Source organism: Monodon monoceros, unplaced genomic scaffold (assembly GCF_005190385.1).
Source record: "Monodon monoceros isolate NGI ecotype Baffin Bay Population unplaced genomic scaffold, NGI_Narwhal_1 Super_Scaffold_7, whole genome shotgun sequence".
Classification (NCBI taxonomy): Eukaryota; Metazoa; Chordata; class Mammalia; order Artiodactyla; family Monodontidae; genus Monodon; species Monodon monoceros.
In genome coordinates this window covers 13,761,154-13,785,285 of record NW_021703784.1, presented here as the reverse complement: position 1 = coordinate 13,785,285, position 24,132 = coordinate 13,761,154, and the positions used below count along the sequence as shown (strand labels likewise).

At 48.5% G+C, this 24,132-nt stretch overlaps 3 protein-coding genes and 1 long non-coding RNA gene across 9 annotated transcripts in view; 3 read left to right on the top strand and 1 right to left on the bottom strand.

The window, feature by feature from the left end:
• Positions 1-8,991, top strand: part of KMT2A (lysine methyltransferase 2A) — a 74,294-nt gene extending 65,303 nt beyond the window's left edge. Inside the window, exons 33-37 of one of the 3 annotated variants that reach the window (XM_029207809.1) lie at positions 3,196-3,370; positions 3,533-3,640; positions 4,685-4,768; positions 5,186-5,315; positions 5,775-8,991. In XM_029207809.1, coding sequence (XP_029063642.1) covers positions 3,196-3,370; positions 3,533-3,640; positions 4,685-4,768; positions 5,186-5,315; positions 5,775-6,050 — 773 coding nt within the window. In that variant the 3' untranslated portion in view covers positions 6,051-8,991. The remainder of the gene's footprint in view (positions 1-3,195; positions 3,371-3,532; positions 3,641-4,684; positions 4,769-5,185; positions 5,316-5,774) is intronic. The other 2 variants (XM_029207810.1, XM_029207811.1) reach the window with 2 other exon arrangements.
• A 1,284-nt stretch (positions 8,992-10,275) lies between these two features.
• LOC114886799 lies at positions 10,276-13,342 on the bottom strand. Of its 3 annotated transcripts, none has more exons than XR_003791434.1 (4): positions 13,132-13,342; positions 11,378-11,484; positions 10,987-11,046; positions 10,322-10,448 (listed from the first exon to the last, which is right to left on the bottom strand). It is a non-coding gene; the product is annotated as an uncharacterized LOC114886799 (long non-coding RNA). The 3 variants fall into 3 exon arrangements; XR_003791433.1 differs by having other exon boundaries at positions 10,397-10,448; positions 10,980-11,046; XR_003791432.1 differs by lacking the exon at positions 10,987-11,046 and having other exon boundaries at positions 10,276-10,448.
• On the top strand, positions 11,310-15,223 carry TTC36 (tetratricopeptide repeat domain 36). Its single transcript, XM_029207814.1, has 3 exons — positions 11,310-11,521; positions 12,524-12,712; positions 14,893-15,223. Exons 1-3 carry the CDS (start codon positions 11,404-11,406, stop codon positions 15,153-15,155), a joined length of 570 nt encoding a protein of 189 aa, XP_029063647.1. The 5' UTR covers positions 11,310-11,403; the 3' UTR covers positions 15,156-15,223.
• A 144-nt stretch (positions 15,224-15,367) lies between these two features.
• On the top strand, positions 15,368-19,955 carry TMEM25 (transmembrane protein 25). Of its 2 annotated transcripts, XM_029207812.1 has the most exons (9): positions 15,368-15,789; positions 15,973-16,066; positions 16,334-16,645; positions 17,104-17,394; positions 17,601-17,732; positions 18,026-18,056; positions 18,212-18,312; positions 18,455-18,541; positions 18,683-19,955. In XM_029207812.1, exons 1-9 carry the CDS (start codon positions 15,406-15,408, stop codon positions 18,754-18,756), a joined length of 1,506 nt encoding a protein of 501 aa, XP_029063645.1. In that variant the 5' UTR covers positions 15,368-15,405; the 3' UTR covers positions 18,757-19,955. The 2 variants fall into 2 exon arrangements, 1 of the variants encoding a protein (XP_029063645.1); XR_003791431.1 differs by lacking the exon at positions 18,026-18,056 and having other exon boundaries at positions 15,368-16,066; positions 18,683-19,953.
• The last annotated feature ends 4,177 nt before the right edge of the window (positions 19,956-24,132 follow it).

Below are 24,132 nucleotides of genomic sequence, written 5' to 3'. Positions count from 1 at the left end.
ACGGCACAAAGATTGCTTTCATTTATCCATGTCTTTTGCTGCCACATGGAATGGTGGTTAGAAACCATGAACTCTGGAGACAGAAACTGAGTTCAAGTCCCATTTCTGCCCTTTTGCTATCAGTATTATTTCAGGTGCAAGCTAATTTACTTCTTCAAGGCTTAATCTCCTTAAGTGGGCATATTAATGCAACCTTCAAAATTTGTTGTGAGGATTAATTAAAATAATGAACCTGGGAATTCCCTGGCGGTCCAGTGGTTAGGACTCTGTTCTTCCTGCCGAGGGCCCAGGTTCAGTTCCCTCATCGGGGAACCAAGATCCCACAAGCCGTGTGGTGCAGCCAAAAATTAAAAAATAAAAATAAAGTAATGAACCTGACATGATTTATTTAAGTACCCTAATATGCCAAATTAAGATCATTATCCTGACTGAAGGGATTTGAGATAGAATTCAGAGAAATCACTGAATACTAGCTTTTTTAAATAGTATCGATGCACAAAATTTTTTAATCATCATGAAGTCCAATTTGTCTGTTTTTTCTTTTGTTACCTGTGCCTTTGATGTCATATCCGAGAAATCATTGCTAAATTCAGTGTAATGAAGATATTGTCCTATGTTTTCTTCTAAGAGTTTTATAGTTTTAGGTCTTACGTTTAGGTCCTTGACTCATTTTGAGTTAATTTTTATGTATGGTATTAGGTAAGGGTCCAAGGGTTCTGTGACATTAAAGCTGAGACCTGGGCTTCCCTGGTGGCGCAGTGGTTAAGAATCCGCCTGCCAACACAGGGGACATGGGTTTGAGCCCTGGTCCGGGAAGATCCCACTGCCACAGAACAACTAAACCCATGCACCACACCTGCTGAGCCTGCACTCTAGAGCCCGCGAGCCACAACTACTGAGCCCACGTGCCACAACTACTTAGCCTGTGCACTAGAGCCCACGAGCCACAGGTACTGAAGCCCATGTGCCTAGAGCCCATGCTCTGCAACAAGAGAAGCCACCGCAATGAGAAATCCGTGCACTGCAACGAAGAGTAGCCCCCGCTCACTGCAACTAGAGAAAGCCCGCGCGCAGCAACAAAGACCCAACTCAGCCAAAAATAAATACATAAATTTATTTTTTTAAAAAAAGTCTGAGACCTTTCTGTCTCGGGTACCTTCCTGTCTTGTTCACCTTTGTTTTCCCAAGATTCTGTCCGGCACAGTGGAGAGATGGAAAGAATGTGAGAGATATAGTAGGTGCTCAGTAAATATTTGTTGGATGAACAAGTGAATGACCCACACGAGAACAGATTGTTCCCTGTTGTAGTACTTTATACTACACCTTTGTCTGGTTGCTTTCACGTTGCGAGGCCTGTGTTCATATCTGCCTCACTCTGCCAAGGGCTCCTTGAGAACAGGGGCCATGTGTAACTCATCTTTCTTTTCCCATTATTGACACAGTGTCCAATCTCATTGTAAGCCCTGCAGTGAAGGTTGAACACTAGAGTTGAACACTCAGCCTAAACATTAAAATGAATTTTGTGAAAATACACTTAAGTATGTTTTTTAATGGCTTTTTCTACTTAGGAATCCACAGCAATCTAAAACTCCTAGGAAGGAATTCTTAGGGAAAATCAGTGTTGTATAGAAAAAAAAAAAATGTTTGCCGTTGTCTTATATGACTTCAAGCTCTTCTATTGTCGACTTGTGTTTTATACTTTTATAGGTTGAGTTCTAATCGGAACAACGATTGTGATCATAAGAATGTTGCTTATCTGGAGACTTAACTTTCTGCTTGCCACTAAAACCAAATTATATCCCTTAAGAGATTCTCGTAAGTGAAGTGGAAATTAGACACCTGATAATAACTTTCCCCTCTTTTAAAAAAGTATACAAGATGTAGAATTCTAAAATTTGGAGAAGCTAATCACCACAATAACAAATTGGTGGACGGGGTCCCACCTCCTAGAAGTAATTGTTAACATTTAAACACAGATATCCTTCCAGCCATAGCATATGGCTCCAGATTACACTGGGGTTACATCTCTATAAATATGCTTTATAACACAAACTGTGTATCTGTTGGAATTGCATGTGTGATCCTAACACAGTTATGCCTATGAAATAGTATCTTGTCCACAATAGATGCCATTATTATTTTGGTATCTATTAATACCAAAAACAATAATTGTAAGTGATATATACTATTTATTTAACTAGCTATTTGCTAGTGTTAAAAAGAGGTATGGCAATTACTACTATGTCCCATCCTTTAAGGAAAGAAGCCAATCATTTTATTTTTTTATTATTATTTTTTTAAATATTTATTTGGTTGCGCCGGGTCTTAGTCACAGCACGTGGGCTCCTTAGTTGCGGCAGGCGGGCTCCTTAGTTGTGGCATGCAAACTTTCAGTTGTGGCATGCATGTTGAATCTAGTTTCCTGACCAGGGATTGAACCTGGGTCCCCTGCGTTGGGAACACAAGAGTCTTAACCACTGCACCACCAGGGAAGTCCCGAAGCCAATCATTTTAGAAAGCCTTTCACCATCTATGCCAGCAGACTTACATAAATGTCTTTTTTTAAATAAAAAGAAATAAGAAATGCTCATTAATGGAATAAGACTAAGTGAGTAAAACAAAGTGGCTATTGAGTGTATTTCTCCATAAGCTCACTGTAACAGCACGGAAGAGAGTTCTGTGTTAGGGGTTCACTAACATTCCTTACAAATTTTAGTGAGGTGCCTGTGTGCATGTGAGCTTATTACTCCATTACCTGTAAACAAAAATGGGATCATAGTTAGAGTTATACAGACCAAGGTTCAAATCCTGTCACAGTAGCTATGTGACCTTGGGTGTGAGCCTAGGTTTACTTACCTTGAGATGAAGCTGGCGCTTCCTGCCTGGTGTGGTCATTATGCCATGAAATGAAATAACACATATAGCATTTCTGTGTACATAGAGAACATAGAAAATAGTCCATAGATTGGTGGCGTGCTTTTTTCACTTAATCTATCATGAGTGTTTTCCATATTGATGGATCTGTATCCGCATCATTTTAATGGCTATCTAGTGTTAATTTCTGGCTTGTCTTTAGTATAATTCACCCTTGAGCAGCCTCTGGCAGAGTGATTCCCTAGCTTAGGCATTTCTGTGGTTGTATGTGGCTTCCTATTGGCTGGGCTCCTCACTACCCTGGTGCCTTTGATCCTGCAGGTGTGAACGGTTTGAGGATGCTGGGGATTCTCCACGATGCAGTTGTGTTCCTGATTGAGCAACTGTCTGGTGCCAAGCACTGTAGGAATTACAAATTCCGTTTCCACAAACCAGAGGAGGCCAATGAACCTCCACTGAACCCTCATGGCTCGGCCAGGGCTGAAGTCCACCTGAGGCAAGTTCTCTTCCTTTCCATAAGCAGTTTGAGGTCTTGATTTTATGATCTAACGATATAATTATTTTCCCACTTAACCTTTGAGATTTCCAGTGTTAACACTGTCCTTCACTGGTTCTATTAAAGTATTTCTCTAAGTATATTTTCATCTTTTGGCTCCAGGAAGTCAGCATTTGACATGTTTAACTTCCTGGCTTCTAAGCACCGGCAGCCTCCTGAATACAACCCCAATGATGAGGAAGAGGAGGAGGTGCAGCTGAAGTCAGCTCGGTAAGTCTGGAGTGGAGAGCGGTCCTAAGAAACGCTCTCTATGAGTGAAATGCCATTTGCGGCCACATGGAAGGACCTAGAGATTATCCTACTAAGTGAAGTGAGTCAGAGAAAGACAAATACCATATCATATCACTTATATGTGGAATCAAAAATATGCTACAAATGAACTTGTTTACAAAACAGAAACAGACTCACAGACACAGAAAACAAACTTTGGTTACCAAAGGGGAAAGGTGATAGGGATAAATTAGGAGTTTGGGATTAGCAGGTACAAACTACTGTATATAAAATAGGTAAACAACAAGGTGCTACTGTATAGCACAGGGAACCATATTCAGTGTCCTGTAATAAACCATAAAGGAAAAGAATGTGAAAAACAATATACGTATAGGGCTATCCCTGGTGGCGCAGTGGTTGAGAGTCCGCCTGCCGATGCAGGGGACACGGGTTCGTGCCCCGGTCCGGGAAGATCCCACATGCCGCGGAGCGGCTGGGCCCATGAGCCATGGCCACTGGGCCTGCGCGTCCGGAGCCTGTGCTCCGCAAAGAATATACATGTAACTGAATCACTTTGCTATACACCAGAAACTAACACAACATTGTAAATCAACTATACTTCAATAAAAAATTTAAAAATAAAATAAAAAAAAGAAATACTCTTTGCTTCCCTCTGTTGCAGTTTTGCTTAGATCACAATTTCCCAGATAACATTTAAGAAGACTGAAATAGAGTTTGTGTTGAAGTAACAGTAGCTGGCTGGCAAAGAGAGAGGAATGTTGTTTTAGAGGAGAAATTCAAATAACTGTAAGATGTATATTTTATTTTCTTTAACTGTAGTGTGCTCTGTCAGCTTTGCATGTACCACCACAGACTTCGTATATAACATACTATATTTTAGGCCTAATTTTATAAGGCATTTGTTATGCTTGGGATTGAACACACAGAATAGTGTAGTCTTACGTTCTAGGAACCTTTGATCCAAGACTCAAAACTGATGATTTCCTGAAGAGAATTCATTAATAACGAACCGTCTCTCTTTAGGAGGGCAACTAGTATGGATCTGCCAATGCCCATGCGTTTCCGGCACTTAAAAAAGACTTCTAAGGAGGCAGTTGGTGTCTACAGGTATGGCTAAAATTGTAGAAAGAATTATAGAAAACTAATGAAGTTTTCCAAAATCAAAGTGGATCAAATGCTGGAGTGACCTCCTTCATTCAGTAAGTGAGGTTTTTATCGATATTTCTAATTTAACCTGATGTCCTGGGACCCTGCAACTCCTTGTGTTGAACGAGGAACTTAACACAGTAAGCTTTAAAGTATTGCTGCTTCTGGTGGGCTTTGGAACGGAGAAATCTTTAATCCTTGGCTGTTTATTGGAGTGATTAACACACTCAAATCAGGTGGGTCCAGATTCTTTCCAAGTCTCTGTCTCTCCTGGGGAACTAACAGGCCAGGAGATTTTATTCATTTATTCATGTATTCACACATTTAACCTTATTTGCAAAATCCGCAGCTGATGTCTTTTCCATCTTTATGTCCTAGGTCTCCCATCCATGGCCGGGGTCTTTTTTGTAAGAGAAACATCGATGCAGGTGAGATGGTGATTGAGTACGCTGGCAATGTCATCCGTTCCATACAGACTGACAAGCGAGAGAAGTACTATGACAGCAAGGTGAGCTCCACACTTTCATTCCCCAGTTCTTTCGTTATAGAAAGGGGCCATCAACTATAAAGATGATCCCTAGATTGCAGAAGAATTAGTATATTCTAATTAGACTGTTTTTTTTTTTTTTTTTTTTTTTTTACATTTTAACATCTCTGAATTTGTAGTGGGCCCAGTCCACTCTCGGGATTAGCACACAAAGATACTCTCTGAAGGTTTGTCTGAATGGATCCCAGGATCACAAGCACACAGTTCTCTTGCCTGTGGAGACATTAAGAAACCTCTAGTCTAGTGCCTGTAATCTAGGAATTTGTCATGGAAGCATCCTGAAAGATGGGAGAAATCCAGAAATTTTACCAGAAGAACCTGTTCATCAGTGGCTAAGGTCACATCAGAAAAAGGTTGGGAAATGTTGTCAAGCCTGCGCTGTAATAAATAACAGGTTCTTCTCCGCTCTCCTTCCTGTAGGGCATCGGCTGCTACATGTTCCGGATCGATGACTCCGAGGTGGTAGATGCCACCATGCACGGAAACGCTGCCCGCTTCATCAATCACTCATGTGAGCCTAACTGCTACTCTCGGGTTATTAATATCGACGGGCAGAAGCACATTGTCATCTTTGCCATGCGCAAAATCTACCGAGGGGAGGAACTCACTTACGACTATAAGTTCCCCATTGAGGATGCCAGCAACAAGCTACCCTGCAACTGTGGTGCCAAGAAATGCCGGAAGTTCCTAAACTAAAGCTGCTCTTCTCCCCACTGTTGGAGCACTAGGACCCAGGGCCTCCAAAACAGTGCCGAAGGCCTTTGCCAGCAGCCAGGAGTTCCAGGATTGAGTGGGCACAGTTGAGGGGCCTCCGTGATGGCTGGGCTCCCTTAGGTCCCATATTCACATTATACATGTGATCATAGTCCTGGAGAGAGATGAGGTCTCGAAGAAAAGATCCGCGATCGGCTTTCTGCTGGGGCCCCTCTGATTGTGTGCCGTTAAAAAGCGGGAAACGGGTCCCTAGCAGACTTGCCTGGAAGGAGCCTATAGAGGGTTAGTTATGTTGGGAGATCGGGCCTGAGCACCTCCTCAGAGAGAAGTTGCCATCCTTGCCTTGGCCTTTCCAGAGCACTGTAAGCAAGGGGTCAGGCACAGCCCCAGTGCGGGCGGGGTTGGTTGCCAGCCGGGCCCAGCCTGTAGCCGTGTGTTGAACAAAGACGGTCTGGTGGTTTTCCCTACGATGCTCCCACTTGAGAGTTCCCTTCTGGTTGGGAGACAGGATTTCTTAGCACCTTTTGGTGTCAGAGGCTGTCTTGGGGTTGTGCCAGTTCATTACCAGACGTTGAGCCTGTGGGCTGTAAGTGGGAGTGTTACCCCCATGAGCCTTATCTCAGACAGTCACCTTCCTAGACAATAGGAGCGGCTTCCCTCTCATTCCTTCTCTTCACTCCACTTTTCTCGTCCCCCGTTCTGCATCCCACTGCTTTCCCGTGCTCTCTGGGTGGTAGGGGAGAGTGACTCCCTGCTCGAGGACACTCCCTGTTGGGCATAGGATGTGCCTACAAAACGTTCCCTGAGCCTGTAAGCACTCCCAGTGGGGAAGTGGACAGGAGCCATTGGCCATAACCAGACAGAATTTGGAGACGTTTTCATAAAACTCCACTGAGAGTTTTAAAGAAATATATGTAGCATGATTTTTTAGAAGAGGAAGATTATTTGAATAGGAGTTGAATCATGCAACCACCAGAGTATCACAACCAGGGTAACCCCTGGGCCCCATTCCTAGGACGTGATAACTTTATTTTCCCCTTGTTAAGACATAGGAAGACTTAATTTTTAAATGGTCAGTGTCCAGTTGAAGGCAGAACACTAATCAGATTCCAAGGCCCAAAACTTGGGGACTAGACCACCTTGTATCGAGGGAACTCTGCCACCTGCACAAAATCTGTGGATAAAGTAAATTAAATGACACTACTGCCCTGATTACTCCCTAGGATGTGGTCAAAACAGCATCAAATGTTTCTTCTCTTCCTTTCCCCAAGACAGTGTCCTGAACCTGTTAAATTAAGTCATTGGATTTTACTCTGTTCTGTTTACAGTTTACTATTTAAGGTTTTATAAATGTAAATATATTTTGTATATTTTTCTATGAGAAGCACTTCGTAGGGAGAAGCACTTATGACAAGGCTATTTTTTAAACCGCGGTATTATCCTAATTTAAAAGAAGATCGGTTTTTAATAATTTTTTATTTTCATAGGATGAAGTTAGAGAAAATATTCAGCTGAACACACAAAGTCTGGTTTTTCCTGCCCAACTTCCCCCTGGAAGGTGTACTTTTTGTTGTTTAATGTGTAGCTTGTTTGTGCCCTGTTGACATAAACGTTTCCTGGGTTTGCTCTTTGACAATAAATGGCAAAGGAAGGTCCCCCCGACTCCATCGGGCCACTCCCCTCCTTCCCAAATCGAAGCTCCTGAAAAGGCTGCGGTAGGATCTCGACACAGCAGTTTCTTCTCCTCTTTCCTGCCCTGTCTCTCTCCTTTCTGGCGCAGCTCAGTGCTGAGAGGTGGGAACCTACACTTCCCTCGTCTTTCCTGCTTCAGAGCTAGCAACCAAGCGGAATGGCAACCTGACATCTTCCATCACCATCTGCCTCGTGGGTCACCTCGTTCCCTCTCCCTCTGCCCACCAAGTCCTCATGCCTGCAAAGACCCCCCCGGATCCCCCTGGGCCCTCTTTTGGGGCAGCCCGTTGAAACTGAAGCACAGTCTGACCACTCACGATAAAGCAGATTCTCCTCTGCCTCTGTCAGCTACAAGGTTTCAGAGCAGTGTAGTCCAGTGGAGGGCGAGGCACCTTTTCTCGCCTCGAGAAGCCCATTTCTACGGAAGGAAGTCTAGCGAAGCAATACGACTCAGCCCAGCGCTCTCTGCCCCGGGACTCGTGGCTCTGCTGTGCCTTCCATCCTGGGCTCCCTGTTCTTCCGTGACCTTAATTAAGAGCTTTGGTGGCTCTGCTGGGACACTGTCACTGTTTTCACTGTCATGCAAGGAGCCCAGCACTGTGGCCAGGAAGGCAGAGACTCCCTGTCATCGTGGAGAAGTGCCAGCAGGGGACTGGGGAAAAGCACTCTACCCAGACCTCACCTCCCTTCCTCCTTTTGCCCGTGACAAGATACAGTGGCCCAAGGGGTTCCACTAGTGTCTGGTTTCCTTTATTATTGCACTGTGTGAGGTTTTTTTGTAAATCCTTTTATTCCTATTTTTTTTAAAGAAAAATACCTTAAGCTGCATTTGTTACTGAAATGATTAATGCACTGATGGGTCATGAATTCACCTTGAGAAAGACCCAAAGGCCAGTCGGGGGTGGGGGAAACTCAGCTAAATAGACCTAGTTACCGCCCTGCTAGGCCGTGCTGTACTGTGAGCCCCTCCTCAGCTCTTTCTACCAGTCCCAAACCCTGAGGCCAGGGGAGGAACCCCCAGCTCTCCTTCTCCTGCCAGCTGCAGATGGTTTGCCTTGCCTTTCCACTCCCTGTCAACCGCGGAAATGAGGAATTCCTCTTAGAGCTCAGCCTTGAGTCCATTGCCAAAATTCAGCGTACCTGCCAGCAACTTGGGGAATAAGCTAAGGTTTCCCTACAAGAGGGAAAGAAGGCAAAAAAAAAAAAAAAAAAAAAAAAAAAAAAAAAAAAATGGCATAGCTATCTCCAAAACACCTCCGAGTTTCTTTTGAAAGTGACCAAGGGAATCTCCGCACAAAAGTGCAGACTGAGGAACTGTGGTGGGTCATTCCCAAGAATCCCCTAAGGGGCATCCCGAAGGGAGTAACAGCTGCAAACCTGGTCAGTTCTCAGTGACAGAGCCAGCTCACAGCTTCGCTGCTAGAACCTGTCGTGGCTGCATTTCCTGGTGGCCAGTGACAACTGTGTAACCAGAATAGCTGCATGGCGCTGACCCTTTGGCCGGAACTTGGTCCCTTGGCTCCCTCCATTACCGTCCGCCACCTCCAGCCCGGCCCCTCCTGTTTTTAGACCAATGACAAGAATCAAGGGGGAAGCCCTGGCAGCTACATATACGTTTTCAACCAGACTCCTTTGCCGGGATCCACTCCACCACCCCGCTTGCCTCTGTCAAACCCCCGGCCAATGCCGTGAGCACCATGCAGCTCCCTTGATTTAAAAAAAAAAAAAAAAAAAAAAATTACAACAACAAAAAAACAAAAAAAACACCTTTTAATGAATGTATCTTTCTAAAGGACTGTCGTTCAATCAAATATCTGAAAATACTAAAGGTCAAAACCTTGTCAGATGTTAAGTTTGATTTGGGATTTTTTAAAATAGAAATCAAGTTGTGTTTTTTTTGGGTTTTTTTTTTTTTTAAAGGAAAAGCGGGTCATTGCAAAGGGCTGGGTGTAATTTTATGTTTCATTTCCTTCATTTTAAAGCAATACAAGGTTATCTAGCAGATGGTTTTGTGCCGAATCATGAATACCAGTCAAGTCTCACACTCTGAAAACTTGCAACTTTTTTGTTTTGGTTTTCAAATAAATATAAATATGATATATATATAGGAACTAATATAGTAATGCACCATGTAACAAAGCCTAGTTCAGTCCATGGCTTTTAATTCTCTTAACACTATAGATAAGGATTGTGTTACAGTTGCTAGTAGTGGCAGGAAAATGTCAGTCTGGCGCTCCTCTGATTCCCCCCGCCCAATGGGGGGGGACCCATCCTAAGGGGATGGCGGAACAGTCCATTTCTGGGATCAGAGGGAAATGCAGAAATGGTGTCACCTGGATTTTTTCTGCCTGTGAATGTTGCCAGTCAGTACCTGTACTCCTTGTTTCTCTCCTTTTGGTTATGAATGTTGGGGTTACCACCTGCATTTAGGGGAAAATTGTGCTCTGTGCTTTCCTGGTATCTTGTTCCGAGGTTCTCTAGTTCTGTCTTTCAGCCAAGAAAATAGACTTGTGGTGTTTCTTTTATTGAACTTTTAACAGTCTCTTTAGTAAATACAGGTAGTTGAATAATTGTTTCAAAAGCTCAACAGATGACAAGCTTCTTTTCTAGAGATAAGACATTTCTTGACAACTTGATCATGTATAACAGATCTTTCGGTTTTTTTTTTCCTTGTGTTCTTCCAAGCTTCTGGTTAGAGAAAAAGAGAAAAATAAAGGAAAAAAAATGTGTCTAAAGTCCATCAGTGTTAACTCCCTGTGACAGGGATGAAGGAAAATACTTTAATAGTTCAAAAAATAATAATGCTGAAAGCTGTCTACGAAAGACTGAATGTAAAAGTAAAAAGTGTACATAGTTGTAAAAAAAAAAAGGAGTTTTTAAACATGTTTATTTTCTATGCACTTTTTTTTATTTAAGTGATAGTTTAATTAATAAACATGTCAAGTTTATTGCTGCACATGGTTGAACTTTCTTTTGGCTTCGGCTGAGGTGGACTAATGGGAGGGGCGTGGCCCATGACCTGATTACAAAGTCCCTTCCACAGTCCCTTCTTTTAAGGTGGAATCGTGAAATCATTTCCCACTCTACACTCAGGCCCCACTCTACACTGTCTCTCTTAACCATATTTTCTCCCCTCATTCATCAGTGATGTATGTTCAGGACCTAATGAACTCCGGATATGAGGAAGGGGTCAAGAGGACAAAGGAATAGTTCCTTTACTTCGTACATATCCCCCTTCTTCATCCACGGGTGGTCAAGCGTTGGCTTCTAACGAGTTCCTCCCAATCTATGAATATAATAAAATGAAAGCATTTCAGGGAGAGCCTGGGCAGTACCCTCTCTTTGCTCCACTCCACCTTAAAGCTGAAATGCAATTTATTTACTCTGTTTCTCCCTAGGACTGGGGTGGGGGTAGGGAGGCAGTTGAGAAATGTTTGTAAATATATTCTGCCAAGCCAGGGTCACTATCCCCAGGTTAAAGCGGGCTGAGTTTACACTGCAGCCAAGGAATGGTCAACACTCCTCCTCATGTGGGCTGGTCCTCAAACGGACCTCCTCCCTCTGGATCAGCTGGCTGGAGCCTCGGCCCTCACCCCTTTTTCCTCACGGGGAGTCACCTTTTTGGATTTTGGAGTTGAGTACCATGGGGACTCCAAATGATCAGGCAGTGTTGCAGGCCATCTTCAACCCTGACACTCCGTTTGGAGACATTGTTGGTTTGGACCTGGGAGAGGAAGCAGAGAAGGAAGAAGGAGATGAAGGTCAGTATTCGACTCTGGAGTATAGCTCTCCACATTGGCTGGTCTGCTGCCTCGCTGGGGTGGCAGAGGTAGGTGGTCTTACGAGGGCCCTTGTTCCACGACCCTTGGATGATGATTGCTGATCCTCAGTGCACTGACGGGGGCTTGGCAAGAGTCACTGTGCCCAGAGGAGAAAGCCAGGTTTCTCCTCCACCACCCGCCTCTGAACTTACCTCCCCGCTCAGTTCACCCCATGGTCCAAGCTTAACTGTGCTGATGGGGAGAGGGGCCATGTGAAAAGCTCACGTCTTTGTCACAACAGAGTATGTCACCCTCCACAGCAGGGAAGAAAGAAACAGGGCAGGGGGTGGCTCAGCTAAACGTCTCCAACCTAAGCAAGTATTCAGTGTCACACACCTTACAAGCCAAGCCCTGAGCTAATTCTTCCAGAGCGAGTGCGCTCACTGGCTTTTCCACCAGCCCCTAAGGGGGCCTGCTTTCCGCGTCAGGGGTTTTTGATGCCTTTTGTTTCTAAAGGAGTGAAACCTAAGCCTTAATGAAACTTCAGGCTGAAAAGCTGAGATAAACACTGGAAATGGTTTTCATGACCCAGGTATGTCATGGAGGCCTTCCTGTTGGAAGCAGTGGAGTAGAACAAAACAGAGACAGGCTGAAGAGCCAGAAAGACCTGGGTTCAAATCCAAGCTGTGCAGCTTATGGGCGGTGTGACCTTGAGCAAATCATTTAGCTACAGGCTAAGGAGTTTGGGTTTCATTCTCTTGGCAGTGGGGAGCCAACCAAGGCCCCTTTCCCAGGTCCCTTTGGAACTTTAAGCAGTGCTAGCTCTCTGCCTTGCTGACCTCAGTTCCCCCTGCCCCAAACACTGCATCTGACTCCTGCTGTGACCTACACCCCTGCCCAGTCAGCCCTGGCTCGTGTCCCAGTTTTCCAAAGCCCCAGGTGGCTTTTGCTTCCTGCTCCCAACTGCACACCTGTCCCCTCCTGGCTCCCTCCCTGGCACAGATGGAGTTTTTCCTCGAGCACAGCTGGAGCAGGCCAAGGCCCTGGAGCTGCAAGGGGTGATGGCAGCAGAGGCTGGCGACCTCAGCACAGCCCTGGAGAAGTTTGGCCAAGCCATCAACCTGCTGCCTGAGAGGGCCTCGGCTTACAGCAACCGAGCCCAGGCCCGGCGACTCCAGGGAGACGTGGCAGGTGAGGGGAGAGTCCCTGGAGCCTGTGCAGAGGGGCCGGGGAGGGCACAGACCAGAGATGGTGTGTCTGTGGGGCTTGGGCATGGGGCGTGGGAAGTCACTAAGCCCCTCTGGAACCTATGTCTCTACCCATAAGAGACGTACCGTGGGCTCGGGGATATTGTGAGAGTCAGGGGGACTGCATTCCATTTACTTATTGATAAAAATTTAATGAGAGCCTCTACCATCCTAGCAGTGGGCTAGGTGCTGAGGACTATAGTGCCTACAGCGACTACTGTGCACCAGGCACTCAGCACTTCACATGTGAGCTGTAGTCATTCGTATCGTCCTCACGACAACCCTGAAAGGTACGTGCTATCGTTATCTCCATTTTACAGAAGAAGAAACTGAGGCATGGAGGTTAAGTAGCTTCCTACTCACACAGCTGAGAAGCGGCAGAGCTGGGATCTGGTCCAGGTGGCAGGGCTCCAGAGCCTGTGCTCTTAATCCCCACATGATACTGCTTCTCAAGAAGCTCACAGCCTAGAGGGTAGAACAGACACATAAATATAATAGCAGCGTAACAAGCTGACAGGGTTCAGCATGGGATCTGTTCCTGAGGGGTGAGTTTTGAAGGATGAGCGGGCGTTAGCTGGACGGAGGGCAGGGAGTGGGAGAAGGCACGGCCTGTAGAGGTCCTGAAGTCGTGGACAGGTACAGGGAATCTGGCTGGAAAAGGGAGTGCTGGAAGAATGGAGCCTCTCCAGAGCCTGGAGAGGTAAACAGGGGCCAGAGAGTGAACAGCTGCGAACATTAGGCCGAGATCGGACTTTGTCTTGAAAACACCGGGAATCACTAACGGGTTTCAACTAAAGGGTAAACCACAGAAGCCTAGTCGGGAACTACTAGACTATCGAGACCCGTGGTGGTAGAGGTGTTCCTGGGGCCAGGAATGCCAGGCTGAGGAGTTTGGACTCCATTCTGGGAATATTGGGGGACTCTGAGGGCCCTTCCCAGGCTTGTCCGCCACCTGGCTTTGGCAGAGCAGGGCCATAAAGGCCGCTGGGACAGCCTGCAGACCAAAACCCCAGACAGCATCAGAGGGGATTCTGCCTGGAGAAGGCCTTCAATTCCTCCTGACCAGCTCCTCTGAGGGAAGCCAAGGAATGCTGTGATTAGAAAGCTTCTCAACCGACCAGTCAGGATGGGGAGCAGAGCCTCTGCTGAGTTCTGGGGACCAGAACACACAGAGAGAGGGCAGGGAAGATCAGCCTTGCTGTACGATGCTGCTGGCGCTCCCCCAGCGCCCTGCCCCGACAGGCGCTATAGACTAGAGAACTTGAGTGAATTGAAGCAGAGCCCAGAAGAAATGCAGCTCGGTACCCTACAGTGGATACCAGCTGGCTGCCTGAGGTTGAGTTCACAGCTCTGATGCCTAATAAGCCAAGTATTTATGAGGATGATAAAAACAAAATGCTGCAGGCCAGCTCTGGCTCCAAGACCTCTTTCAAAGAAAATTAGATACAAAATAATGAAGACCACGGAAATAAAGAATGAGAAGAGGCAGTCAGTAGAGAACACAGGTGAGAGAAGCGGTTTTAAGGCATCAATGGAAAAGAGGAGAGAAATGTCTTCAAAAGTTAGAGAGGGACTTCCTTGGGGGTCCAGTGGTTAAGAATCTGCGCTTTCACTGCAGGGTCACAGGTTCAATCCCTGGTCGACGAATTAAGATTCCGCATGCCCCGCGGTGCGGCAAAAAAAAAAAAAGAGAGAGAGAAAAAAAGGACTTTATTGTATAAGACATGGTTGTCAGTTAATTCTAATGTTTTTGGACTCTGGGATTCGGAGTCAGTCACCTGGCACATGGTAGATGGATGGTTAATAACGTATGCGTGCCTGGCAACAGGGCCAGATTCATAACATAGTGACCCTCCGTCCGTGTTTTGATGTATCAGATGGTGGAAACTAACACGGACAAGGCGAGACCTGGACTTCAGTCCCAGCTCTGCCACTAACGCCTGTGCAGCCCAGGCCGAGTCTTGCCAACTCTTCCAGTCTTCATCTGCGTAAAGGGAATAACGATACCGATCTCTAGAGTCAAGTCTAGGCGGGATGTAAACGGCCGAACCCCAGAGCCTCCACTCGGGGCCGGATCGCTTGCTGGCCGCGGCCCTGACCCCCGCCCGTCCGTCCGTCCCGCAGGCGCCCTGGAGGACCTGGAGCGCGCGCTGGCGCTGAGCGGCGGCCGGGGTCGCGCCGCCCGCCAGAGCTTCGTGCAGCGCGGGCTCGTGGCGCGACTGCAGGGCCGGGACGACGACGCCCGCGGGGACTTCGAGCGGGCGGCGCGGCTGGGCAGCCCGTTCGCTCGGCGCCAGCTGGTGCTGCTCAACCCTTATGCGGCGCTGTGCAACCGCATGCTGGCCGACATGATGGGGCAGCTGCGCGGGCCCCGCGACCGGCGCTGAGCCGCCGGCGGGCGGGCGTGGGGGAAGGGGGGCGCCCACAACCAATAAACCTGCCGGCTCTCCCAGCCACCGCCTGTGTCTGCATCCTCCGCCGTCCCCGCAGGGAAGGGCGCTCAAGTATCCCCCGCGCGCGAGGCCGTCTGCGAGGCCCGGGACGTGGTCCCGGAGCCGCCGCCCTGGGGGAGGGGGGTCCTTCGGGCCGAGGTCGGGCATCGATTGGCCCTGCCTGGCGCAGCCCGAGCCCCCGCGGATGACTGCAGTGCTCATCAGACCTGAGCAGTCGCTCCGGCTGCTCTCGGGGAGTGAGCCAGGTGAGCCGCACCGGAAGGCGGGGCGAGGCAGGGGCGGGCATGCTTCGCGACCCCCGCGTCCCGGATCCTCTCTTCTTCGGCCCAAATCCGGAGGAGGGGAGAAGGGGCGTAGGTGGGTGAGGGAAGCGGGCAGGGGAGAGCCGGGGTCGGGAGAAGGACGGTCCCTCTGGGGGAGGGGCACGTGTACCCGAGTGTTTACGCGCGCGCGTGTTTCTGGGCCTGGGGCGGGCTGCACGGTTGCAGGTTGCTTCTGTGTACCTGCGAGCGTGTGCCTGTTTGTCCCGTGGAGTCAGCGCTCAGTTCTGTGCCCGCAAGGTGTACAGGTACGTGCTGGCTGGGTTTGGACCTTTGGGCTCGACCAACTACTCGACCAACCTACTGTGGATCGTTCTACATTTGTGTTTCCGTGCATGGTTTATTTTTGTTTCTGGAAATTCCTGGAGCAGTTATTAAGCTTGTCTGCTCTCACCTGGCTAACATCGAGGCCTGACCCCTTCTCTCGGCAGCCTGGGGCCCAGGCCGGGGCCACCATGGCGCTGCCTCCAGGGCCAGCTACCCTCCCGCACACACTTCTGCTCCTGCCGGCCCTTCTGAGCTCAGGTACACCCCTGTTCATCCCTTGGCCATGCATTTGTGCGGTCAAGTCCCCCTCTGTCCCCTCCTTGCCTGCATCTTCAGTTTGGGTACCCATTCCAGGCACCAGAGTTGGGTTCCCTTCGTCCACCTCCCCAAGGTCCAGCCGTCCCTGGTTAGAGAACCCAGGTGCTCTGTCTCTTGGCCTGCTGCCCTTCTGTAACTGGACCTCATCCCGGTCACAGAACAGTACTAAGCCTCCACCAGCTCTCCACAGAATCCCCTGTGTTCCAGGTTGGGGGGAGTTGGCGCCACAAATTGATGGTCATACCTGGGCAGAGCGGGCACTTCGAGAGAATGAACGCCACGCCTTCACCTGCTGGGTGGCAGGGGGGCCTGGCACCCCCCGATTGGCCTGGTACCTGGATGGACAGCTACAGAAGGCCAGCACCTCAAGACTGCTGAGCGTGGGCAGGGAGGCCTTCTCTGGAGGCACCAGCACTTTCACTGTCACTGCCCAGCGGGCCCAGCATGAGCTCAACTGCTCCCTGCAAGACCCAGACAGTGGCCGGTCAGCCAACGCCTCCGTCCTCCTCAATGTGCAATGTGAGTGCTCCTCAGGTGGACAGAGACAGAGGTTCTCTGCCCAGGGACCCCCAGCAGCCACCAGGCAAGTGGTCTGGTAGGACATTTAAAAAACACTTAAGCACTCTGCAAATATGAACTCACTTTATCCTCACAATAATCCTATGAGGTAGTTACTGTTGTTGTCCCTATTTTACAAACGACAAAGCTGAAGCACAGAGAGGTTAAGCAATCTGCCTAGGGTCATACAGCTGGTAAGCAGCAGAGCCAGGATTCGAATCTTGACATTTTGGTTCTAGTGTTTATACTCTTAATCTTCATTTGTACAAAATGCTGCCTCTCTGGCAGACCCAGCCATCCCGTTTCCCAGTGCCCGCTAAGGAGAGGTCCAGACCCCTGGCTCCCTTCTGGGTTTGGGAAGAAGGGGAAGGCGTGCAAGGGGCTGTGGTGGGAACATACTGCTCTCTGCTTTGCACCAGTTAAGCCGGAGATTGCCCAGGTTGGGGCCAAGTACCAGGAAGCTCAAGGCCCGGGCCTCCTGGTCGTCCTTTTTGCCCTGGTGCATGCGAACCCGCCTGCCAACGTGACCTGGATCGACCAGGATGGGCCGGTGACTGTCAACGCCTCTGACTTCCTGGTGCTGGATGCCCAGAACTACCCCTGGCTCACCAAACACACCGTGCAACTGCAGCTCCGCAGCCTGCCACACAACCTCTCCGTGGTGGCCACCAACGACGTGGGTGTCACCAGCGCCTCGCTTCCGGCCCCAGGTGAGCACTGCCAGCCACGGGCCCAGCAAAGCCTCGGATGGGTGTGGGATCGTGGTGCAGAAACAGGAAGGCTTGTTGCCTTTTGGGCGAGTCTGGTGAAAGCTGTCCCTGGCCACCTGGGGCAAGGAGGACAGAGTAGTGACCTGTGGCATCTCAGAGTTGGGGGGCCCTGCCCGCTTGGAACCTAACCAGAGAATGACCTGCAGGGCTCCTGGCCACCCGGGTGGAAGTGCCAATGCTGGGGATCGTTGTGGCTGGAGGGCTTGCCTTGGGCACCCTGGTGGGGTTCAGCACCTTGGTGGCCTGTCTGGTCTGCAGGAAAGCGAAGAAGACCAAAGGTAGGGCCAAAGCAGGGCGGGGGCAGAGGGTGGCTGGGGAAGGGGAGGCGAGGTCAGGGGGTGGGCAGCAAGGCCATGGGGAGAACGTCTCTGACAAGTGGTAGGACAGGTCTTCCTGGGCATGGCCGTGATTTAGACCACATGCATCCCAGGTAGCAGGGCCAGGCACTGGGAAGCCAGTCTGGGCATCTGAGAGACCCCTTGCCTGAGGGTTCTGGGCCTGAAGAGAGCAGGGGGCAGAGCCCAGAGCAGGTGGGCACACTGAGACACTGCTGTGGTTTCTTTCTCCTCAGGCCCCTCCCGGCACCCATCCCTGATCTCTAGGTAACTCTCCCTGGGGCTGTGTGGATGGGCCAAATGGAGAGGCAGCATGGGGACAGGGGGGATCCTGGGCTTTCTGGTAGTTCGGAAACGGGCTGCAAGCAGGAGTCTGTGGCCGCTGGTGCCAGGGCCCATCCAAGGCTTTTTCTGCCCTGTAGTGACTCCAACAACCTGAAACTCAACAACGTGCGCCTGCCGCGGGAGAACATGTCCCTCCCGTCCCACCTGCAGCTCAACGACCTCACTCCTGACTCCAGAGGTACATCCAGGACCCTCTGTTGGCCCCAGCTTTATCTGTGGAGGTGCTTCTGAGAAAAAGAGAGACCCTGGGCCTTAGGAGGGTCTAGACCCCGCTGGGCACACACCTCATCCCGGGCACCATGCCCTTTGTCACCCCACAGGGAAACCAGCGGACCAGCAGATGGCTCAGGACAACAGCCAGCCAGAGCTTCTGGATCCGGAGCCCGGCGGCCTCCTCACCAGCCGAGGTATGGGAAAGGGGCCTGCTGCCCTGCTCCCCGGCCCTTTTGCTTGTGCCAAAGGCCTCTGAATCCCCAAGGGGCAGGGAGTGGTCTCCCAGCTTCCAAGGAATGAGGGTGACTGAGTCTCCTGGGATCTCTGACCCGCAGGTTTCATCCGTCTCCCAATGCTGGGCTACATTTATCGGGTGTCCAGTGTGAGCAGTGATGAGATCTGGCTCTGAGCTGAGGCCAAGACAGAGGGTGCATTCTTGGCCCCTGGGCACCCTCCTGGTCCTCCTCCAAGGCCTGGCCACATTGCCTACGGGAAGAGGCCATGCCACTGCCACTTTTGCTTGTCCTCTGGGTCACTGGTATCCTTGGCAAGGCTGCCAGGTGGACCTAAGCCCTTGTTCCAACTCTGGTTGAGGGCCTGCATGATTGCCTGTGCCCAGGCGGATGGGGCTGTCTGTCCAGGTGTGCCTGGAGGTCATCCAGCATCTAAGCGTGGCATGGCATGATCCTGTCAGCTTGGGGCAGCTCTGCCCCACACCGGTGCTCCTCAGCACCGTGTACAACAGGCATGGGGCAAGCCTGGTTGGGAGGGCCCTGCACGTCCTGGATCTCCTTCCCATGCTATGCAGCTTTGTTCCCTCAGGGAAAATTTAGGACCCTGCTAGCTGTAGAGAACCAACCTGCCCTTTGCACAGGAACTCACCTCTGGCCCAGCAGCGCTGGCCAAGCACAAACCAGTACCCTTTGCTGCATACCTCTCTGCCCCAGCCCCCCTTGGGCATCATAGGTTATACATTGGACCTTCTCCACTTCTTCACTTGGCACTAGACTTCCCCTCTGGCCTGGGCCCTGGTGGTGCCAGCACCTGGTGTTAGCACAAGAAAGGGGAAGAATGGGAGGTGAGAAGTCTGGCGCGTCCAGGCCTGCGTGCAGCTATGCCTTGTTTTCTTACGGTGTTAGCACTTTCAGGACGTCTTCCGGGGAGGGGGTGAGCGAGGGCCCCAGGGCCCCGTCTGGGGCTTCCCCAAGTCTGGCCTTTTCATGATTCACTGTGAGTGCCCTGAGCCCTCGAGGTTGACGGGTTCCCGCTCAAAGTATCCACCCCGCTATGGGACCCCAGCCCTGACTACCCCATCAGCAGGAAGCTGTTCTTGCTGTCCCATCCTCTGTTCTTTAGGGGATGGCCATAGTGGCACATAACTTGACAGTGCTGGAAACCTTAGGGGAACATGGAAAAAGCAGGGAGATCACATATCCCAAAACGACCCAAGAACACTTTTGAAAAGCAACGTGGAAAAGATTGCAGATTAACAGAGTGCAAAGTGTATTTTTCCCTCCTTGATATCTTGTTTTGTAATTTTTCTCACGTTACTGCCGAGGACAGTGCTGAGCACGTGGTAGATTCTCAATAAACTTGACTGAGTGAATGCTTTATATCTGTTTCATTCCCTCAAATATGGTTTTTTTTTTTAACTGAAGTATAATTGATTTACAAAGGTGTGTTAGTTTCAGGTGTACAGCAGCGTGATTCACACACACACACACACACGCACACACATATATTCTTTTTCAGATTCTTTTCCATTACAGGTTATTACAAAATATTGACTATAGTTCCCTGTGCTATACAGCAGGTCCTTGTTGTTTATCTGTTTTATATATAGCAGTGTGATATTCTACTCTTTAGTCTTTTAAATCTGGAAAAATTAAAAGACACAAGAATAATTTATAGTGCATTGAGGTAAACTTTTTTTTTTTTTTTTCGCGGTACGCAGGCCTCTCACTGTTGTGGCCTCTCCCGCTGAGGAGCACAGGCTCCGGACGCGCAGGCTCAGCGGCCATGGCTCACGGGCCCAGCCGCTCTGCGGCATGTGGGATCTTCCCAGACTGGGGCACGAACTCGTGTCCCCTGCATCGGCAGGCAGACTCTCAACCATTGCGCCACCAGGGAAGCCCGAGGTAAACATTTTTTAACACCATGTGGTCTGTTCTAATTGAAAGAATTACTACTTATCGCTATATACAGCAGTGTGTATCTTTTTTTTTTTTTTTTTTTTTTTTTTTTTTGCGGTACGCGGGCCTCTCACTGCCGCGGCCTCTCCCGCCGCGGAGCACAGGCTCCGGACGCGCAAGCTCAGCGGCCACGGCCCACGGGCCCAGCCGCTCCGCGGCACGCGGGATCCTCCCGGACCGGGGCACGAACCTGCGTCTCCTGCATCGGCAGGCGGACTCCCAACCACTGCGCCACCAGGGAAGCCCAGTGTGTATCTTTTAATCCCCAACTCCTAATTCTATTTTATGGATGAGAAATACTCCATTGTGTGAGTGTGTGTGTGTGTGTGTGTGTGTGTGTATCATCCTCTTTATCCATTCATCTGTTGATGGACACTTAGGTTACTTTCAAGTCTTGGCTATTGTAAATTGTGCTGCTATAAACACTGGGGTGCATGTAACTTTTAGAATTAGAGTTTTTGTCTTTTCAGGATATGTGCCCAGGAGTGGGACTGCTGGATCATACGGTAGCTCTCTTTTTAGTTTTTTGAGGAACCTCCATACTGTATTCCATAGTGGCTGCACCAATTTACATTCCTACCAACAGTCTAGGAGGGTTCCTTTTTCTCTATACCCTCTCCAGCATGCTGAAGTGTTTAAGGGTGAAGTGTACTGATGTCTGCAACTTACTTGAAATGTATCAAAAAATAAGATAGACTGACGAATGGATAGGGAGGTATGGACGTGTGATAAAGCAAAATGTTAATTGTAGGATTTAGTTGGTGAGTATTTAGAATTCACTACAATTCTTCCAAAGTTCTTTTATTTAACAGTTTTCATAATAAAATATCGGGGGGGGATCCCTGATCTAGTTACTTCTCTGATATTTCTGAAATCTTTTTGATCTAAGGATCGTGGAATTTTCAAGCATTACTAATACCCTTAACATGACAGTTCAATCTTTCCTGGGAAAGAAGACCAATTTTTATCTTTTATTTTTGGCTGCACCGTACAGCTTGCGGGATCTTAGTTCCCCAACCAGGGATTGAACCCGGGCCCTCAGCAGTGAAAGCGTGGCATCCTAACCACTGGACCGCCAGGGAATTTCCCAATTTTTATATACTTTACTCACCTAATCTTTTTTTTTTTTTTTTTTTTTTTTGCGGTACGCGGGCCTCTCACTGCTGTGGCCTCTCCTGTTGCAGAGCACAGGCTCTGGACGCGCAGGCTCAGCGGCCATGGCTCACGCGCCCTGCCGCTCCACGGCATGTGGGATCTTCCCAGACCGGGGCACGAACCCGTGTCCCCTGCATCGGCAGGCGGACTCCCAACCACTGCGCCACCAGGGAAGGCCCTACTCACCTAATCTTTAATCTTTACTCTCCAATAATAGGCAGGTCACTAGTTACCTTTAGCTGGAACATACAGCAGTCCAACATTTTGGGCAGGCACAGCTCAGGCTGCATTTTCCCACCTGGACTATGTTTTACTGAATTCCTCCAGACACAATAGACTATTTAATCAAGACTTGTAAAAATTAATTTTCAACTTTGTGCATTGCTGGTGGGAATGTACATGGTGTAGCCACTATGGAAGCTAGTATGGCAGTTCCTCAAAAAGTTAAATATAGGGCTTCCCTGGTGGCGCAGTGGTTGAGAGTCCGCCTGCTGATGCAGGGGACGCGGGTTCGTGCCCGGCCCGGGAAGATGCCACATGCCGCGGAGCGGCTGGGCCTGTGAGCCATGGCCGCTGAGCCTGCGCGTCCGGAGCCTGTGCTCCGTAATGGGAGAGGCCACAACAGTGAGAGCCCCACGTACCGCCAAAAAAAAAAAAAAAAAGTTAAATATAGAATTACCCTATAGATCCAGCAATTCCACTTCTAGGTTTATTCCCCAAAGAACTGAAAGCAGGGACTCTAACAGTTATTTGTACACCAATATTAACAGCAGTGTTATTTGCAGCAGCCAAAAGGTGGAAATGCAAATGTCCATTAACAGATGAATGGATAAAGGAAATGTGGTATATACACACGATGGAATATTATTCAGCTTTTTAAAAAGGAAGGCCATTCTGACACATGCTGCAACATGGATGAACCTTGAAAACATTATGCTACGTGCAGTAAGCCAGATACAAAAGGAAAAATTGTGTATGATTCAGCTTATGTGGTACCTGGACTAGGCAAATCCATAGAGACAGAAAATAGAAGTTACTGGGGACTGAGGGAGGGAAAGGAAGGAATCGTTGTTTAATGGGTCCAGAGTTTCAGTTGGGGATGATGAAAAAGTTCATAAGCTGGACAGTGGTGATGGTTGCCCAACAATGTGAATGCCCCTGGATTGTACACTTAAAAATAGTTAAAATGGTAAATTTCATGTTTTGTGTATTTTACTTTGATTTTTAAAAAAATTTTGATTACTGATTCAATCTTCTAATTATAGGTCTTACAAATTTTCTTTTTCAGTATTGGTAAGTTTTGTGTTTCTAGGAATTTGTCCATTTCATCTAGGCTATCCGGTTTGTTGGCATACAACTGTTCATAGTACCCTCTGCTCTTTTTCACTTCTGTAGGATTGGTAGTAATGTCCCCACTTCCATTTCTGGCTGGAGTTATTTGAGTCTCTCTTTCTTAGACAATTGGCTAAAGGCTTTTCAATTCTGTTAATCTTTTTGAAGAACCAACTTTTGGTTTTGTTGATTTTCTCTATTGTTTTTCTGTTCTCTATTTCATTTATCTCTGCTCTAATCTTTATCATTTGCTTCCTTCTGCTAGCTTCTTTTTTTTTTTTTTTTTGGCTGCGCCATGTGGCAAGTAGGATCTTAGTTTCCTGACCAGGGATCGAACCCACGCCCCCTGAGTTGGAAGCGCGGAGTCTTAACCACTGGACTGCCAGGGAAGTCCCCCTTCCGCTAGCTTTGAGTTTAGTTTGTTCTTTTTCTAGTTCCTCAGGTTGTGAAGTCAGATTGCTTATGTGAGATCTTCCTTTTTTAATGTAAGCAATTACAGCTATAAATTGCCTCTGAGCACTGCTTTTGCTGTAGCCTGTAAGTTTTGGAATGCTGTGTTTTTGTTTTCATTTATCTCTAAGTATTTTCTAATTTTCCTTGTGATTTCTTCTTTGCCCCATTGGTTGATAGTATTGTTTAATTTACACAAAATTTTTCAGTTCTCCTTATTGTTTTCTAACTTCATTCCATTGTGGTCTGAGAAATTACTTTGTTATTTACCTTTTTATTTTTTTTATTTTTTATTTATTTATTTTAAAAGAAATGTATGGGTTTTTTTTGTTTTTTTGCGGTATGCGGGCCACTCACTGTTGTGGCCTCTCCCGTTGTGGAGCACAGGCTCCGGATGCGCAGGCTCAGCGGCCATCGCTCATGGGCCCAGCCGCTCTAAGGCATGTGGGATCTTCTTGGACCGGGGCATGAACCCGCGTCCCCTGCATCGGCAGGCGGACTCTCAACCACTGCGCCACCAGGGAAGCCCATGTATGTATTTATTTTAAAATAAATGTAGGTATGTATTTATTTTTGGCTGTGTTGGGTCTTCGTTGCTGCGCGTGGGCTTTCTCTAGTTGCGGCGAGCGGGGGCTACTCTTCGTTGTGGTGTGCAG